General features: G+C 41.6%; 1 protein-coding gene across 1 annotated transcript; it reads left to right on the forward strand.

The window, feature by feature from the left end:
* The first annotated feature begins 165 nt into the window (after positions 1 to 165).
* idh2 (isocitrate dehydrogenase (NADP(+)) 2) lies at positions 166 to 19383 on the forward strand. The gene is made up of 10 exons (XM_022232813.2): positions 166 to 365; positions 5784 to 5878; positions 8053 to 8218; positions 9943 to 10103; positions 11027 to 11170; positions 11298 to 11431; positions 12253 to 12407; positions 14204 to 14316; positions 14673 to 14863; positions 16748 to 19383. The coding sequence occupies exons 1-10, from the start codon at positions 257 to 259 to the stop codon at positions 16827 to 16829; spliced, it is 1350 nt and encodes a 449-aa protein (XP_022088505.1). The 5' UTR covers positions 166 to 256; the 3' UTR covers positions 16830 to 19383.
* The last annotated feature ends 1270 nt before the right edge of the window (positions 19384 to 20653 follow it).

A 20653-nucleotide genomic window follows, 5' to 3' on the forward strand; every position in this document is an offset into this window, starting at 1 on the left:
CATTTGTACATGTAGTAACTGGTGACAAATTTCATAACTTTCACTAAGCAACCAGCATGGAACGGGAACCAACTAGAAGGTCAAGGGGCCATCCCCCGGCCCGGGCCCCCCATCCGGCGCGACAGCGCCGCCAACGGGTGATTCGCGTAGCCTACACATGCCGTGCCGTGTATACCGGTCGCGCCGGCCGGCACATAAAACGTGCATGCGCTTTCTTTTCACTTCTGCGGGAAAACGTGACTGACACGCGGGAAAAATGGCAGGTTCTGTTGCCAAAATATGTCGATCACTAGCAAGTCTGGGCCGCTTAGAATCGCCAAGATGTGGTTTATTGGGAATGGTGAATTTCAGCCAAACGCGGCAGTGTAAGTTCCACGCTCATTTCTCATTTTATCGGGGCTGTTCGTCTTTACTTCACTAAGAATATGGATGATCGTTCATCATGTTAGTTTGTCCGTGGTTTGTCACGTTCATGACCAGGCATGCCAGATGACCTCATGACATTGTAAAGAATTGCATGCATGGAGTGGGTAGCCGTACTCCTCGATCGTAGCGTACATGTAGCTGGGTCATTCCATGAGGTTGGGGCACAGTTTGTGACAGTGTCCATGTTAGTTTATGTTACATGGGTAACTTTTACCACCTGTCATGTAGAGTAGGTCATTTACTCTGTAAAATTAACACACCTCTGACTTTATTCAGCCTTGCAAGATGTATAACATTTACGCCGTGGCAGCCGTAACACATCTCCCATTTTCTATCATTACGGTACTGTAACTGTGCAAGTACACCAACTTAAGCGCAGATTTCGGACTTTATTTCCCTTTTAAAAAAATCCTCCAAAGCCACCGATGAGAAAAGAAAAAAGCTTCCTGCTTAGGCCTATAGTTATACAGTTAGAAACCAACATAAAAAAACGATTATGGTATAAAACATGAAATTTAGACGAAAAGAAATAAAATGGTCCAAGTGCGGATTCGAACTCACACACCAGTGGTTCCAAACCTTCCACCTTGACCACTCGGCCACAAGCGTTCAGTGATCCAGGTAATTTTAAAATATATAAAACATCGTGAGGATCAGCTACGTCATCGCACTTGCGCAGTTCAGTGCCGTAACGAGAGAAAATGAGAAATGCGTTATGACTGCCGTAACGATAGCCACTTCGTAACATTTAACAATGTCAGTTTGAAATCCACATGCAGGGAAATACATGTAGCTGTTCATTTTTAGGAAACCCACGTAAACAATAGACACTATCACAAATTGTGCCCCAACCTCATGGAATGACCCAGCTACATAAGCTAGTGCCTAACCTAAATGTTAATCTTGTGGGGGAGGGGGACGAATTATTGAACCGATACAATGATGTAATTATCATTACCCCTTCCCTAACATGCCCAGTGGAATTCCTGTATAACATGTGTATTGTATTTGTATGTCGTGTATTTACTTGGAGTAATTACAGAATACCCCGCCATGCGAAAATACCCCCTAAAAATCCATGGCTACGTAGTCAAGTGGAGGTTGTTCAACTTCCGGGTTATCCTTGCTGCGGCAAGGTACGTGTTGTGTACAGTATTGAAGTCATTTTTGAGAACGAAGCACTCACTTAAATTTAATTACAACTCACCAGGGAAAACTAAAATTCCAATGTGGGTCCCGGGGAGCGGTTACGCGGATACATGAAGTGGGCCTTGTGGATGGAAGCATGACTCCGTATCCGCGTATCCGTGACTACGAGGTGGGCACGGTGAGTGGCAGGGTATTCTGCAGTTGTGCCATTTACTTGACCTACATTACATGTATAGGATGGGTGGGCCTAGTCTTGTGGTTTGCACACACAGCTTCGTGGCTTCAAACCTGGCTTCCAAGTTCCAGGCTTTGATTCTGAGGGCCATCATTCATTGTTTTTCTTTCGCGACATGCCTTAAAAAGTCACCATTTTGAGCGTTATATTGAATTGGTGTCGTGGTGCACTTTTATCAGTAAGCATGCCATGTGCTTTTATACTGCACCACAACCCATATACACAAGACCATGTGGTATTTGATAAATGCTTGTGTTTTAAAAGAAAAATAAAATGTGACCAGCTGACAGTAAAATATACTCTTCATAAAAATTACATCCTACATTAAATTACAGGATATTTAACTTTCTGTTTTGATTCGTGGCTCTGAATGATTTTCTAACGGAAACAAAGTCTGATTATATGGGTCTTAATTCCATCCATTCATAGAAATTCCTCATTGCTATAAAGCGTGGAAAATGGGAAGATTTATCAGTAAGATTTCCAAGTCCATAAAACATTCACTGTGCTTGTTTGGTTGCAGTGCTGGAACAAAAAGCAAGCTTACACAAGATACTAAAATGACAAAGATTGTAATACATAAAATTAATATACGTGTAATATTCCCATAGAAATTGTTGAGTGAAAAAAACAATAGCTCCTAAAAAAAATACAGCCAAAACGGACTGCACTATCATAGCATGAAAAGCCAAATAACGAGATAAACTAACCGGACAACAAGAGGACAAAAACACAAACATGTACTGTACACCACCTAAAAGCCAACAGACCAAAACCTACCGGTATAAGTGTGTACAAAATCAAGGCAATCACTCAAGCGCTGCAGTGAGTGTAGGTGTCATACACCACTACGTACAGACTTCTCAAGCACGTGTTAGAATGTCCTCTGTATTACAACGCAGGAAATCCCTTTGTGTCAACATGTAATCTGGCGTGAATTGGTTAAAAACTTCTATGAATGGAAATTCTTTTCAGTGATCAGGGGATCTAGACTTGTGCAGTTGATTGCACTGCATTGTGGTATCAGTTGATCCTGTAAGAAATCTCAGTCTCATTAAACCAGCCAGCAATTTTTAAAAGTTATTTTCTTCAGTCTCAGAGATGAAATGTGTTTTTTTCTCATGGAGTTTGATGTGCTGAATTCTAATATGCTAATTGAAACTGCATGTACTCAAGTTTTCCATTTTTATTGACTGTATATACATGTACATGTGTACCGTGTTCGCATTGGACTAAGAAGTGTAAAAAGACAGCGACTGCTTGTTAACATTCCATCGTGGTGATTATTCTTCCGTGCGTCCACTCACGGATTACTCGGGCCTGTGGAAAGTCCATTTCCCACAGCAGCCTGTTTTTTCAGAATCTCAGGAGGGCACCCTCCGATGGACCTTAGAATTTGATACCAGATGCGGCCTCAGGAAAGTGCATGATTCTTTGTACTTCATACGTTCCAATTACTGTGAAGTTAAGAACCAACTCGGTACTATGTATGTTGTTGACCAAGCCCTGTTGAAGGAATTGCACTCAGTATCTCTATCTTTTATTTAAGCTGTTCTTTTCCTTGTTGGTGCTGATCTGAGAGCAGTGTGACGTGAGCCATTTATTCTGCTCCACTGATTTGAAAAGGAATCGTTTTCCTGACATTCTCCATATTATCAATTGATGTTAAAATGCCACAAACCAACAAACAGTTGAGGTGCGGCTCAACATTTGGCACATTATCCGACGTTGATATCATTTACATGTTTATACAGTCATGACGGTACTGTACGGACGATTGCAGGAAACAACAGAGTTCAGGATTGTATTTAAAAAAAAAATACATCTTGAAATCAGTTCGCGGTACCCGCTGCTTCACTTGACTCGGACCGGCCAGCCAATCCCGGCAAGCTCGGTGGTCGTGTGGTTAAGACGTCTGCACTAGTAAGCAGGAGGTCGTGGGTTCGAGTCCCATCCGAGTAAACTTGTGACTTTTTTCACAAGCTCTCGGGCAAGCACTGAGCATGCAGTGTTTATTAATATATACGTTTGGTAAGGGCAAAACCCGTTATATAAAGAATTAACAGGGATATCTTCAGAAATGTTTGGGATCTCAGATACGAGTTGGTAGGAAGTATTTTGGGGGGTACTTAGAGTTGATATTTTAGGTTTTCGAAATGAATCGTAACTGCTTTTTTTTTTAGCAGCCAAGAATGAATTTAATTTCGTAACAACTGGAGGAACAAAATGTTACCTTGTTATATCAGATTATGACAGCACCTGTATTCTCAATTAGAATGAATTTCATTAGGAGATGTACATGTATCTGATATCATAATTTACCTTTCTGTTGATACCGTAGCTTAGTTGGAAAATAAACGATTAATTTGTTTTGCCAGTGGTATCAAATGTCTTATGAAACAGGTCATCAAAAATGTCACACAGAATACCGAAAAAACAGTGAGAAACGATGAGGTTTCCCTTACAGTTATTGTGTAAATCAACATTTTTTAATGTAAATGAATTGAATGTAATCAACAAACCTTAATTGACAAATATATATATGAAAATTAATGGGAAAGTGAAACTGGTCTTGTTTTGAATGGTCATGATAATTGTGATGTCCATGAAATACTCATTGACCCCCATATTAAAAGAAAGACCCATATACATGTATTTTGCCACTAATGAAACAGCCACCATACTCACAAGGACACTCAACTTAACCACCAAAAACAAAGAAAAATGAAAGGATTCATGGGACTGAGTAGCCTTTGGAGGAGGGTCATCCATGACCAACAAATACCATGGTGGCATGTACATGCACGTTAAACTTGGTCACTCCAGATCCTAGTTGTAATACATGTACCTGGGGAATCTGGACAATAAACCCCAGTCAGTGTTTGAAACATACACATACATGTATACATGTATTAGCAAGGCAGTGCATATATGTAAAACATGAGTACTTCGTGTAAACACGAAATACATGTATTGGTAAATAAAAGAGCCATTTTATAAACTGTCATATATGCTGTATTTGTAAATAGCAGGAGTAGTACGTGAATGCATGAGACGTTCAGTGTTACCAAGAGCTGAAATGCATGTAGTCATCCTTACATAGTCTTGCTCTTAGCAGTAGGGAAATTTCCCATTATACATTACAGGATACCGACCTACACGTTTTTGACTCATAGGAAACTGACTAACTTAGTCATGCACACCGATGAAATTCATATGACCTCGTCGTGCCCTGTTTGCCGCTGGCTTTATTCATTAATACGTTTTCCTCGGAATCCCTTCCCCTTCAAGAAGTAGACAAGAAAAGGTGATGATGGCCAAACATCATGCTTCACGGTTTTTTTTGCAAAAGGCATCTGTGCCCAACTTCGTAATGCTCTGCAGAAGTTTCAAACAATTTGTCAGGCCCAAAAGCCAGTGAAAGGTTTCATCCAGTAACCACATGAAGGGATCTGGAATAAGGGGGAAAGGAATATCCTAATGCATTTATTTTAATTTTTTAAATATTTTTTTACTTTAATGCTTATCTTTCATTGGTATCTGTGATAATGCAACTGAGTGTCTCATGCTTTACATCCATGTTATTTCCACTTCACCTTGGCAGTCCCCTCAAAATTCATTGGAGGGTTTTGGAAGATTGTGTCAGATTTAGATAAGTACAACCTAAAGTTGGATTTCAGCCTGATGCATCTTTTTAAATGGATGCAGCGTATGATTGCAAAGTGTTGCTTTCGGAAAACAAAAAATGGGAGAGTAAGTTGTAGGAATTTATAGAAAACTTAAATGTACATGTATGTTCAATGAAATTGGGTCTTTATGGCTGTATTCCTCACTGGGATGATAAATCCGAATTTTCAAAAGCAACGAAAACAACTCTTATTTATGAAAAGCCAGTGACAGAATTTCTCATTTTTGATTTGTGGTATCTTGTCATTTTGCTTCTAAATTTTGCTCTCTGTTTTTTCTCCACCAGATGCCAATGGAAGTCGAATTGAAGTAGCCAATCCGGTGGTCGACCTCGATGGTGACGAGATGACCCGGGTCATCTGGGAGAAGATCAAAGAAACGGTTGGTCCATTGGCATTTTGTCAGTTTTATGGCATTATTTTGTCTGGGCATGTTGATAAATTCTCGGCATAGAAGTGTGAAAGTCTCAATCAGTACTGTTGTAGACTGCAGCAGGGGCCAGCTAGCTGCTTCGGTATTCCAGTGGTGTGTGCCCAAATTGAAGCATGTCTGAGGGCATTCTGGGAAGCGCAATACATGCACAAGAGCATGAGGCCTGCCTTGCCACACCGCTGACTCGCATGCATGCTTTGTCATTGACTGACCTTGGCCCAATTACACAGCGCTGCTTACCGTGGAATTCTGCGCGTACGAGGCACTGTTAACACAGAATCTGTTTCATGGGCTCTAAGAGCAATGATTCTACGCTTAAAAGGCTAGTGCAGAAATTCACAGAAAGCACCGATTTTTCGCTTGCGGAAAGCAGCACCGTGAAATGGGCCCTTACTTGTTTGAAACGCCAAACTGGCTCATTTAACAGCCACTAAGCTAAGGGCAGAAAATATGTGCTCAGCAAAAACAGCTCACATGCCCAAATATCATGTTGGGGATATGGCCCTCAACTGGTACTCTGTTCAGTGTTGCTCAGTACATCACTTTGTCTTGCAGAATTTTGTGCTTACATGTAGCTCTGTAAAATTGGAGCAGGGCAGGGCCTGGTATTGATGGCTAAGGTGAATTTTGAGATCCCAGCTCCACTGTTGAGACAGAATCCCACTGATATACATGTACTTGTGTTTCCCACTTCCTCCCACCTCTGGACCTGGACTGGGTTGTCCGAGCTTTAGTTTGTGGGTGGCAGCTCCACTTATTTTCCTGAGAGAGGAGGTGGGAGGGAAACCCAGGCTTCTGTCCCATGTAAATAACATCCCTCGTTTACTTTGATTGTGTCACAGGGCCAACTCGCCCTCTCTGCCCAAGTGCTTGGTAAACATCAATGGAAAGATAATAAATTATTTGTATAACACAGACTGTCAATAAAGCCACAGTGCAGATGGTGACATTATAGACTTAACAATGTTATCAGGCAGGAATTCTTTGTGCTGCTCTTGCAGTGCTCTTTTGGCCTCTCACCTGAATTGTGTCCTGAACTCATCGCATGCTCTACCTGAAATTCTGGTAATAAAGCATAAGTGTAAATAAAACTTGAATTGTGCACAGTTAGACATTGGACACAATCTGTGCTGGTGTTGAGATATTAAGACAAGAATCATTTGAACCTACATGTAATTGCAGTACATTTCTGGGCAACTTAAAGTCTGTTTACATGTAGATTGATTATGATTTCATGTGACCAAAACATGTCACACTGTAAACGCTGAGTTAAGCAGCTACACTAAATGTCAAGTGCCTTCTAGGCCTACTGCCTTGTAAACGAATCCGAAGCATACATGTATGCTCAAAATTAATTTGAATGCCACCGACTATCTTGCACTAGCTGTGCGTGTCCATTGAAATGCAGTCCTCCTCTGTCTGCTTTCCACATGTACACATAGTTATACTTTGGGTTTCAAATGTTTTGATATTAAAGTTTGACAGTCGATGTTTTGTGCTCCCAGTCAATGAAAATGTGCATGTATCAGCAACTGTTTCCAAATGGTTTGACTAAGAATTAAGCTTGATGAATGTTTTCAAAGTGCAGTTTTGACTTGTATATCCGACACTCATATCTGAAACTGTGACTGAAATTTGCATGTTAAACATGGTCATGATGGTGGGTGCAATGTGCACAAGCATGCACATGTACATTGCACAATGAACACGCCCATTTTAATAGACTTACTCAGTAGCGTAAGGGGGGGTGGAAATATCTGAGGGTGCATTGGGTGGTGCTCACATTTATTCAAAGGGCACTGAAAGCAAATGAAGTGTGGCTTGAACATGTGTCAACAGGATGTGCACATTGCAAAATATCCACCTGGAAGGCACTGGTGAGGGGGAGGGAGGACTTCTACTAGAGAGCAGGTGCACCCACCTGACGGGCACCAGCACTGTAGTTATGTCACCACATTTTGCATGTACTTTCAGCGTGAGAGTCAGTCTTTCCAGCTAGGTTAGGTACAATTCATAATGTCCAACAAGAAAGGTGATTGTATTTACCGTTATGTGTATCAACCGTTTAAGAGTTAAGGCAACTTCTTAAAGTCACTGTGCTTACTTCTTCCTGTCTGTTACAGCTGATCTTCCCTTATCTGAAGCTAGAAATCAAGTACTTTGACCTTGGCCTACCCTACCGAGACCAGACAAATGACCAGGTCACCATTGACTGTGCCAACGCCATTCTCAAGTACAACGTGGGTATCAAGTGTGCCACCATCACTCCAGATGAGGAGAGGGTGAAAGGTAGAGAGATTTCTAGGTTTTTAATAAAAAAGGTTGGAATGGCCGACCGTAGCAGACATTGTGAACTTTATGAGACAGAAAGTGGAGTTACATTGAGTCAGAGAGTCTAAACTCGTTTGGCTGATTCTCTGCCGTATCAAAACATGACAGCGGGTAGCAATCATCCACAGAAATAAAGTATGACGCAACGTCTTAGTTGCCACCATCTATTTTGATATGTGCTGTGTTCACGTCCAGTAGTTTTTGAACAGTCAGCATAACCAAAGATGTGCAAAACGTAGAATTGATGGCCCAAAAATTAACAAGAAAAAAGGTTTTTTAATTATGATATATAAAAATTGAGGGGAAATCTGCAGATTGAAGTGATTTATAAAGGCCCAAAATTAATGAATGTTGACAGCAGTACCCAAAAATCAATGGAATGGGTTCGGAACAGTTTGGGTTACTGACCGTGGCAACTTCCAGGTATAAAGACCTGTCAAAACTGGAATTTTTTTTTCATATAACAGGTTTTGCCCTTACCCAACGTGTATATTAATAAACACTGTATGCTCAGTGCTTGCCCGAGAGCATACAGTGCTTGCCCGAGAGCTCATGACTTTTTTCGCAAGCTCTCGGGCAAGTACTGAACATACAGTGTTTATTAATATACACGTTGGGTAAGGGCAACACCCGTTACATAACTTAACATCTCGCCAACGAAAAAATACATCTTGAAAATAGTTCGCGGTACCCGCTGCTTCACCTGACTCGGATCGGCCAGCCGACCCCGGCAAGCTCGGTGGTCGAGTGGTTAAGACGTTTGCACTAGTAAGCAGGAGGTCATGGGTTTGAGTCCCACCCGAGTAAGCTTGTGACTTTTTTCACAAGCTCTCGGGCAAGCACTGAGCATACAGTGTATATTAATATACACGTTGGGTAAGGGCAAAACCCGTTATATAAATTAACATCTCTCATGCAAAAAAATACATCTTGAAAATGGAATTTTTTTCTCAATATGAGAGAAATAAATTTACAAAACTAAATCTTGAAGATGAAAATTAAAAGGTGGGAACAAATGGCTTTACAGTAATGCTCAAGAAAGTTGTCGTGTAGGGCATAAATCTGTAATGTTTGCATATTATCATTGTTGTCACTTGTTTACCAATGTCTGCACTCTAGACAGTGTGCAGGTGCCTCAAATGGCAGTCAAGTGACTCTCAAGAGTAAGAACAAATGGGTGTCTCCATGCACTCTCTTGTGGGAAGGACAGATCGAATACTTGTACATGTATGTGTATTTGATCAGTATTTATCTTGAACAAACCTACGGTGCCTTCGCATGAGAAGAAACAACTGGCTGAAAGACACCAAGCGACAGTGCCAGGAATTTGAGGCCACTTCCAAATCTGTTGGCTACGGCTTCGGCTATATCTTTGTCCATTTTAATATGTGGGCATTTGTATACATGTACACATGTAGCCATACATGTAACTCTGGAAGCTCATTTTAGGCATGGCTAAAGTGTCTGCTATTATCAGCTGCATTCTACATTTTTGACAGCTGAAGGTTATTTCTAACTGTAGTCCATAGTGCTACAGTTTACAGACAGAAGAAATGGCACCAATGGAAAAGTTGATATCGGTAGCAAAGTACATGTAACTGTCCTGAGTTCAGGAGATACAAAACCCTATTTTGGAAATGCTGTGTCAGTCATTTTTTTTTCCTTTCAAATTTAAATGATAGAATTTAATTTGAAGAAGATGTGGAAGAGCCCAAACGGCACAATCAGGAACATCATAGGTGGCACCGTGTTCCGTGAACCGATTCTGTGTCAGACGATCCCTCGTCTGGTCCCCGGCTGGACTGCGCCTATTGTCATTGGTCGCCACGCTTTTGGAGATCAGGTGAGGCTGCAGCCATTGGTGGATAAATTTTTTAATCGTTATTTTCAAGAGTTCTCTGTAGTTCTTGAAGCAAAAGTAGAAGTCCAGAAACATTTATTGCTGTCATCATTTCTAACTTTTTGTCATTCTTGGACATGTAACTGGTATGGAAATGTAGAGCAGATTTTCAAAATTTGTCTCTTTTCTTTTTTTTTCAAACATTTTTTAACACCTTCAAGTTCCTACCTTGTCCACAAGGCCTCACTTTTCTTAATGATTGTGACATACTCAGTCATCTATAAACCAGCCGCCATTGTCTGACTTGCTTCTTGATATCCAAAATTTGTTTCGGCAGGATGTGCCGTTGGTTTGCTGCTCGCAGTGCATGACAGCAGTGCAGGAAATTAAGCTAGAAAAAAACTGGTTTGACAAAACGTACATTCAATTTCATTCTGACAATATCAGCTGTTGATCATATATACTGATACCAAGGTCTTATGAGAGCAACCTTTTACAATTCAAATGTCATAAAAAGAAAAGCAAGAGGAAACACCTGGATAGCATTTTAATTTTTGTATTTTTACATAGAGCTTTGCATCTCCTAAGGACATTTTGTTTGACCACATGTGCTTTGGGTCAAGCAAATGCCGTAAGTGGTCAGAATACAGCCGCTGTCTGACCACAATATCTCGCTCTGGCACATCATTTGATTTTGAAGAATTCAGGGAAAATTCATTAACAAACAACTGTATCCATGGAGTCGCATTAAACAGTCAGCAGAAGAGATAGACACAGACTTGAAAGACCGTTGAAAACAACCACAGCCTGATGTGTTGACAGTAAGCTCAGCTACTGTTGATTTCCTTTGCATTGTAGCAGCATTCTGCTCTTAACATTTGCCCCAGGACATAAACTTGAAAGTCTCATCTCTGTACTATTTGCAGTACCGTGCAACAGATTTTGTGACCGACGAGCCCGGCACGTTTGACCTGGTGTTCACCCCCGAGGGTGGAGGCGAAAAGCGAGTCTTCCCAGTCTACAAATTCTCTGGAGGCGGCTGCGGTCTGGGCATGTACAACAATGACGAGGTACAGACCACTGCATCTGCTGCAAACGAAAGTGCGAGATTTAGCGTTAGTCTGTTACGCACACTCGTCTCTCTGAACCATTCTGAAATGAATTCAGCAATGAAACTCATCTTATCTTGCCTTGCAGTCCATTGAAGGATTTGCCCACAGCTGTTTCCAGTATGCCCTTTCCAAGAAGTTTCCGTTGTATCTCAGCACCAAGAACACCATTCTCAAGAAGTATGACGGCCGTTTCAAAGACATCTTTGAGGACATCTACCTGTGAGCACATATCTTTCTACTTTTTTTACCCCAATCTGGTGATTAACAGCTCCAGACTTTCTGATCTGCTTAGGGCCCCCCCCAAAGTCTCTGGTTTCTGGTCAGCGCGCACATCGTCGTAGACCTGCACATTGGCAAAATAAAAAGTCTTTTTTTTTATATAAAAGAATGTCCAAAAGCTGCCAAACTTGCTTAATCAACTGGAATCATGCTACTTCGTAATTTTATTGTGTTAAGATGGGGTACAGTTGAGTATTATGTACAGTATAGGAGTCCCCGTAATAGTTCCCCATATATTTAGTTGGGCACTCTTTCTCAGATGACGTCATTTCTGTATTATACATCTGGGAACCAGACAAACAAAGTGGTCTTATATCCTGTATACATGTACAAGCTGAAAATGCTTTTAAACAGTGAAAATGCAGGAGCCAGTCTATTTTAGTGTTGGTAACGGCTGGAGTTACATGTGCATGCAGTCACAATGGACATCACGCATTATCGTACATCATTTCCAGAAAAAAGTGAGGGTGAAAGAAAACGCTGCATCGCCACACCCCATTTGGAGCCAGCTCTTGATCAGAAACTGGAGACTCTTTTTTTGGCCTAATGGCTGTGACATTTAATTTGCATTTTTAAAATATCAGCTGGATGTGAATCCAGGCATTTGATGTCTTAACCCGTCAGCTATGCCTGTGTGTACAGAATGCCAGATCGCATTTACATGTCCCCAGGTGCAAAAGGGTGAAAGGGACAACGTTTGCTCCAAAATCCTCCATTTGTGGAATACTTGAGGAAAGTGTTTTTTTATATCTGATGTCCAGGAAGAACTACATAAACCAGTTTGAGGATCAGGGCATCTGGTATGAACACCGTCTCATTGATGACATGGTGGCCCAAGCCCTCAAGTCGGCCGGTGGATTTGTCTGGGCTTGCAAGAACTACGACGGGGATGTTCAGTCAGATGTTGTGGCTCAAGGTGAATACTGACAAAACCCAGGCAGAGTCTTCAATTCCCCTCAACTCCCCACCCATAATTTCTGTGCAACTTTGTTCTCTTCTTTAAACTGTGAAACCTCTTCGACGTCTTCTTCAAGATCAGTATATAGAGAACCGCACTTTTTAAAAAACATTTAAAATTCATTATTAGTCCCACGAAGTGTCCTTTACCGAAAACAAACTTGAGACATTAGTACCTTATGATCTTACAAAACCAAAAAACTGAAAATTTAGAATGGATACTTGGCTACTTCAAATTTCCTGTTCGTTCCATTTTGTGACATAAGGATCTCAATTTTTGCCTCTTTTCTTTTTTGTTGAGAAAAACACATTTACAATTGGCCCTATTTTGTAGCTTGCATTTGAAGAGTAAATTATCGGCAGAAGTTTTTCTTATTGCACAGTTCTGTGGTTTTAGCAGTTGATTTGCAGATTAACCAGGGTTTGACCTTAACGCTGGTCCGCTAGCCAAATTCGAGTAAAAACCGCGGTGGTCTAGCAAAAGCCCTCGTCTGGGTAGTCCGGCAGTCTAGTTAAACAATATTGTGACATATGCGGCAAAATAGTTGATTGCGATGCACGCCCTCTAGATGCTGTTGGAATTTGAACCAAATAAAATAGAACCTTTTGCAACCAAGAATAGTTTGGTCCCTGGCACCAGCCCAGCAGAAGTAATGCTGAAGTCTATGAATGCAGCGGCAGTAAAAAGTCTGAAACTTCTGTTTTGAAGCGCCTTTGCAGCGCGATCGCACTTAACTGTGGGCCATTCCTCCATGGTTTACTGTACTACAGCGTGTGGCCGGTACATCTCGACAACGCTATGATTTGACGTCGCTTCTGCATACAAGATCTAAATCAGCACAGGCTTTCATGCATTGCATCGTAGAGGTACATGTAAGTCATGAATCTGCATCCCACGCATACGACGTGCTGAGTGTGTATGGCGAGTGTATACGCATTACATTACTATGAAGATGCAATACTGATTTTTCTGACTGGTCATTGGTAGTTGTGACATCAGCGATGTCAGGGTTGTGATTTCGTGTTTAGTTCGCGCGCTATGGGTTGCACTACACTAAATACATGTATGCGACCATAGAAAACATTGCAAAATGAGACCGAAATAGGGCTACCTGTTGACTCTTGGGAAGAGGTTGGCCTCTGTTTTTTCACTGGAAATTCAAGATTGTGGCCAGAAGATCACTTTTCGTTACAATTTTGTGGGGGTTAGCCATGAGATTTTTTTTAATTCCCCTTTCCCCGAAGATACCTCCAAAATAGTAGAAAAACTATGCGCTCAGCTCTGAATGTAGCCTTCGCCACTTTTAAAAGAAATACCCGGAACTGGAAATTATCAGTCCCAAATTCGGGATTTATAGAAATAATTCTATGATACCTCCTGATTATGCCATGCCTTACTGTAAACACCCTGTGGGATTGCAGAAAATTAATGAGCTCACAAGCAGAAATACAACCATTTGGTGGAATGAAAGAAAAAGGTGCATTTTTGAAGATGCTCAAGAAAAAAAGTGTAGATCCTTGAACAAGTTTAGAATTGAACCTAGGTCATGGGTTCGAGTCCCATGCAAACAAGAGTTTTATATTTTTTCGCAAGCCCTCAGACAACACTGAGTGTACTGTGTTTATAAACTTACATTAGTGAAGGGCAAAATCTCCAAGTGTATAATTAACATTTCCCCTATTCAAAACGTAGATGCAAGCAAGTTAAAACTTTGCAAAATTTCTGTCTTTTATTTTCTTGGCAACGTTGCTTAGGTTATGGCTCCCTGGGTCTCATGACTAGCGTGCTGGTTTGTCCAGATGGCAAAACCATCGAAGCAGAGGCCGCACATGGAACAGTCACCCGGCATTACAGAGAACACCAGAAGGTAAAACCTGGAGGAAAGCTTCCCAAATGATGGACTTGCGGAATGTCGGCCCAACTGTGGGCACTGCCACAACAGTACTTGGGGCTTACCCAACTGGGCCGGCAAAGTTTGAGTCAGTCCAATTGTAGTTGGGTGGGAATTTACAGGAACTTGTCTGTTGTGAGTTTGAAATGATTTTTGTGTTTTTGTTTTTGTTTTGTTTTTCTGTAAACATTTCTCCCCTCAGTGAAGTGTGGAATCAAACAGCAAACTTGATCCTTGGATTACAACTCGGTTCCCTCCGAGCACTGCATTTTTAAATTTACTCTGAGAGTTCCCTGCAGACATGTTTGCTTGTTTGTTGGTCTTGACCATAGGGTAACCAAACCAGCACCAACCCCATCGCCAGTATCTTTGCATGGACACGGGGCTTGGAGCACCGTGCCAAACTGGACAATAACCCAGAGCTGGCCCGCTTCTGTACCACACTGGAGAAGGTTTGTGTGGACACCGTAGACTCTGGCCTGATGACCAAGGACTTGGCTGGATGCATTCACGGACTGAAGAAGTAAGTTAGCAGAAGGGGGAATGTCAAGCCCGGGAAGGGGGGGGGGCATTACATTGAAGGATGCAGTAAACTTTTTCGTGATTATTCCAACTGGGGTAAAGTTGAGTGCACTACTTGGAGTGACCAGATGGATCCACCAGGCAAGTGTAGTTAGTACACATTGAGCAAGCTGTGTGGGTCTTTATGAAAAGCTCATTTGCATAAGAGAGCTATGTATAGTCATAACTTTGCCATAGGAAACATTGGCTTCCAAAAAGTAACAAAAGCACCTAAGCCATTTTTGTATCTTCCATCAAAATACCTCTCGGATTCTTAAGGATAATAAATGGTTTTCAGATTGTGGTAGAACGGCCACTTTGACAACCTTGTTTTTATGACCACAATAACTTTGAACCAATGCTCAGGAAATCCCATGACAGGGTTTGTACGGGGAATATTGATTTGACAGTAACTTTAGTAAGGAAATGCTCCCTCAGAATTATGCTGTTGGAAACAGGGTACAATTCAGAACATTTGGGGACGGAACGAGGGTGTATCTTGTGTTTTGTTGCTAGGAAAAATTGTTTTCAAGTTCGCTGGTTCAAGTTTGCCTTGTGCAGCTGGTTCCATTCAGTGTGGTTGAAATTGGTGTTTACTTGTCATCTTTTGTGACTGACGACCTGGGAAGATGAAGTGTCTGCAATAATACTACTGGTAACCGAGGACCTGAGCCAGGCCCTTAGGAGCTTTGATGCACAAACCGAACAGAGGCAGGCTTTTTTTTAGACCATTTCACAGCCGTGGGATATCCCCCCCCAACTCAGCTTTCATGTGTCTGATTATTATATCACATGCATGTGAAAATGCTCATTATCAGTGCAAATATGAAGTTTCAATTCAAACAAACCTAGGAGTTTGATTTTGCGGTCATTTGAAGTTCATGGCCTTCTACGTGTCAGCCTACATGCGTTGAATACATCTATGGGAGGAGTGCAGATTAGGGGCTCACTTTTTTTTTCACAAAAGTGGTGCCAAAATCACTGCCAAATGTTACTGGAAAAGGCCTTAAGATTCAGTGCGTGAAAAAATGCATTGTGACAATACTGAAAAAAACTAGTGAGACCCTCCCCTCTCTGCGGCTCTTTTATGGTTAAGGGGCATGTCAAGAATGGAAACAGTTAAAGTTTGTGTTCAAATAAGATCAGGATGTTCATCAGTGTTATAGCCAGCGATATTTTAGTTCAGGACAATTTAGTAATGGCAAGCGGAGGGGCCCGCTTAAGGAGATTCTAGTTCGTTTTTTCAGAGAGTTTTTCTAAGCTTTAAATTGATTAAGGATTCTATTTTTTAGGTAAAAATATGAAATTTTCATAGGGACTATTGTTTTTTCTTGGATATTTAAGTGTTTTTGTGCTGGTTGGTGGGCTGTTTCCGGATGGTAGAACGCTGTGGTGGAGATTCCCGACAGGTGTCGACGGGCGTAGCCACAACACTGTTTTTACCTTCTGAATGTTCAATTTTTTTCAGTTATAACTTCAAACACCTCCATAATAACCCACTTAATTCCATTCTGTTCTGGCATGTGTTCAAGAGGTTCTCCATGGAATACTTGTATTGCCTGTTTATCTGGGCAGTCAGAGTTTGCAGAAACATCAGCCCTGCTTGACTGTTTATGATTTGATCCTTTTGATAGCTCGTGTGCTGACACCTGTCACCTCTTGGATTATTCTCTCGCTTTTGTACCGCTGACCAGTCATAGGTTATGAGCATCTGGGGGGCAAAACGTATGACTGTGGCAAGTCTGCTGCATAGATCACCATCATTAGCTTCTAAAATAGCATAGTCCTCAGATGTGAGAATATCTGTTCCTAACTCCCCCCCCTTTATTTCATTCTCTGTCAACAGCGTCAAGCCGGAGCATTACCTGAACACCATGGATTTCTTGAATACCATCTCTGAGAACCTCAGCAAGGCTTTGGGGAAATAGATCTGTCCTCACGCCGAGGCGACTAGGTTAGTGGTGGCATCCGTTGTGTTGCCGTAGACACAGTATCCAGGACAACAGTGAGATGCATAAAATGTTACTGAAAACAATGCAAAGTGGCTATTCTGTGGGATATTTTGTACATTGTTCCCCATCCAACATGCTTCTAATTTTGTAGTGGTTTTAAAGCATCCATTTTTTGTTGCTTAGTAACAACATGCTCCAATTTTATGGCGCTTCTAACCAGAAAGTATTGCTTAGCAAAAATTTGACGGGAACCATTAACAAGCAATATGGAATACCTTTAAATATCACTGGTAAGCTGCTTTTGCATTGCAAATATTTTCTGAGTAGATTTAGAGGAACTTCTTTAAGTTGTTACAAGCCAAATTCTCAGACAATTTTGATCGGGTCTTAGTTTTTGCTCAAATTTGGCCAAGTCATTAAATTTGCTGGGCATTATTGTACACGAAGCTATTTGATGAAATTGATGTTTAGTTCCCCCATTACTACTTGTCACAGTAATGCCTGAAATCTTGCTATTCGTGCTTAAAAGCTTGGACAAGCACGTCAAACAGCCTGTGTGCTTTTGAAACACTTGAAGTTAGAAGCATCTTTTTAGAGGGTACAAGGGGTCAGCTAGGGTGTATAGAAATACCCAAGAATTGTCACAAGACTGCAAAGTATTAGCTTGGTGAATTTTATTCCTTCTTGTGTGATTTCAAATAGGTAGTGTAATTTAGTCTTGTGAATGAAACATGTTGGCTCATAATTGCAAAGTAGCAAATGATGCTAGTTTTATTAAAGAGCTTTTATTTTCAGAGTGAGGACTATGAATTTCAATAAGTTATTGAAGGAGCCATGAATTTCTTTAGAGGGACTTCTTGCTACTAACCCCACAGTTTACTTGAATTTCTTAAACTCGTATATGGTTATACTTTTCCGGCGAGGTGTCACAGGTTTCTGTATTAATTATTGCAAAGGTCCACATCATTTTCCTCCCAGTTGGTAACCTTTTGTTGTGTGTGCTATATGATTTTGAGGTCGTTTGCTGTGCAGGTCACACCAATCCCCGAGGGGAAGTAAGCTGACGTAGCTTTAGTAGGATAGCTTAGACGTTCAACACTTGGGAAAGGAACACTTTCAAATCATGGCAAAATCTGTTTTACAAAAGTCTCAGTTGTGAGGACCTCGGAAATTTCTGTTGTGCAATACTGGGCAATACCAACGATTCACAATAGTGCGCCACCAAGAGTTTGCAACACACTGGCCAATCATAACGCGCGAAATTTGTCGACCATTTCCAAACGTGCAATGGGTCGACAAATTTCGCGCATTGTGATTGGCCAACCCGTTGCCAACTCTTGGTGGCGCACTATTGTGAAACGGCTGTCTGGACGCTGTACTATTTGTTCAGAATTTGTGAGCAGTACAACAAAGAGAAAGCAATACTCCGATGATGTTAATAATGAAGGCATGCCCCTTGTGCTGCTGTCCTTTTTTATTTTGGCAAGCACAACCAGTATTAAAGATATCACATGCTCAAATATTATTCCCCACTTTTGCATTTTTTTACCTCATCCAGTTCCTACTCTACAGTTCACCTTGAACAATAAGGCCAAGTTCGGGCGGCTTGTTCCCGTATGTTCACAAACCACTTGATTTCTAGTTCGTTAGTCGGCCGCTCGAACACCGGGAACGTACAACCGGTTATTGCTGGTTTTTGCGTGCATCATGGCGGCATCCATGTAGGTTCTTTCAGAGTAAACTTTGGAAAGCTGGGCTGAATTCTTTTCTATTTAAAAAGGAACATTTATTTCTTTGCTGTGGAAAATGAGTATTGTTAATTTTGTAAAATTTCCCATTGTCTCCAGCTTTGTGAGCCATCTCGATATTTTTTGCGGCTGTTCAAAAATCAAAATCTCACAAGTTTTCCCGTGTGTTCCTGTAAAACCCTGACGACGAGGTGGTGCATGATGCTGTTCTGGGAACAGTGTTCTTTAGCCGTGTTCCCGACGTTCGAGCGCGAGAACAAGAAACCCGTGTCAAGAACAGGCCGTCCGAACTCGACCTAAGATTTAGAAAAGGACCGGACATCAACACTGCACTATGGAGATGGTATTTTGGTTCCCCTAAGACACTAGAATAATAGGTTACTTATATTTGGAGTATTTACCCTTTGCCACCACCCAAAACAATGGATAGCATGTGTTTGGTAGCTCTTAGCTGCGATCTTTGTGCAACTTGGTTGGATTAATTATTACCAGCAGTTCTGCTTATTGTACATAATGTTATCAAAGCAGCATTTTCCTTCCCAAGTATCTTATTATGTTGAATGTCTTGCCGTTTTGTTGTTTTTGAGGGTTTTATTTTGTAAACAGTGTTGTCGTTTATGGAGGATAGGTTTCTCTTTTTGGCAAAGAGTTTTCCTTTTGTAAGGTCACATTGGTTTCGTATGAAAATCACGCCCTCGTAGTACACACCCAAAGGCTCTTAGAGTGTCCACAAACTGGTGAAGAAACCTTGAGAGAAAATAAAGTTGCCGTGAAACACCTCATTGTTTGGTTTAAAAGAGGCTGTGTTCAGCGTTGTCTTGGATTTTGAGCAAACTTACAAGATAGAACGCTACACATCTATAGACCTTTTTCACCCACGTGACTAAAGGTGAACAATGCTACCACGTGTGGACCACCTTAGCCATGGTGATTGCGTGCATTCCTACAAGCAGCTTCAACCAGGTGCAAGTGCACGTGCGAACGCTGCACACTTGAATTTGTAGATTACCATCACAACACTATGCACTCATTACCATCACAACACATCATAGGTCCAGCATGATCGTGACTTCACACGAAAAAGGCCTATAGCAACAGATGTTACCCCTTTACTCCATTCCCCTTCCCCTTACAAATAATGCTAGGTACACATCACTCTTACGTTGTTGGGTTTTATATGGGAATTAAATATTGGTCTTTTGTTCTCACTTGCGGGGAAGAAGCAGTCAGGATTTTGATTGACTGTTTTAAATAAAATAGATGAAATTTTGTCGTCCTGTTTAAGTTAAGTTATACAGTGACACGATGATGACGGGTCTAGTTTGAGAGGCAGGAGAAAACCGGAGTACCGGAGAAAACCTGCGCGGGGCGAGTATGGACTGGAAACCAAATGCACTTAAAACCTAGGCCAAGCCGGGACTCGAACCCGGGCCTCATTGGTACAAAGCGAGGAAAGAACCGCTACGATAACCCGCTCCCCCCTGACCCCTTGCGTCATAGCTGTTTATATCCGTGGGTGATGCCAGACCTAAGACTTTTTATCAAGAGTCGTCAGGGAATATTTGGGCAGGGAACCAGACTTCACCAGGTCGTCTCTTGTGAATTTAGTACCCTCTACTGGTAGTGCTATTCGGCTGACCTCACCAGCGCGTGTAGCCTGCACGGTGCACCGGTCAAAATAGTAAAACCAGTCATGTGGCAAGGCTACTCTTAATTTACCCACTTCACTTTTCCCCCTTCTATTTTTATCTGACTCAAATCAAAAGCCTTCCTTTTGTGCCTGCCATGCTTCCAAAAGGCTAATTCTACCACTCTGAATCCACTATGGCCATGCCAATGAGATGTCCGATCCCCGAGGGTTTTGCATTGTCTTGTCAAGCCGAACGTGGCTTAGGTAGAAACTTTTTTGATCGAACGGCGTATCCATGTGATGCAAGATATGGGGCGGAGAGAGCCCCCCCTCCCTCCCTGCCTTTGTGTTGGTCATTGGTGGAATCTCCGGAATTATTTACAGATTTCAATGGGGATGTGTTCGGTAACAAATCAAAAGCC

Source organism: Acanthaster planci, linkage group LG08 (genome assembly GCF_054643075.1).
Source record: "Acanthaster planci isolate LZ-2023a linkage group LG08, COTS_SCS, whole genome shotgun sequence".
Lineage (NCBI taxonomy): Eukaryota > Metazoa > Echinodermata > Asteroidea > Valvatida > Acanthasteridae > Acanthaster > Acanthaster planci.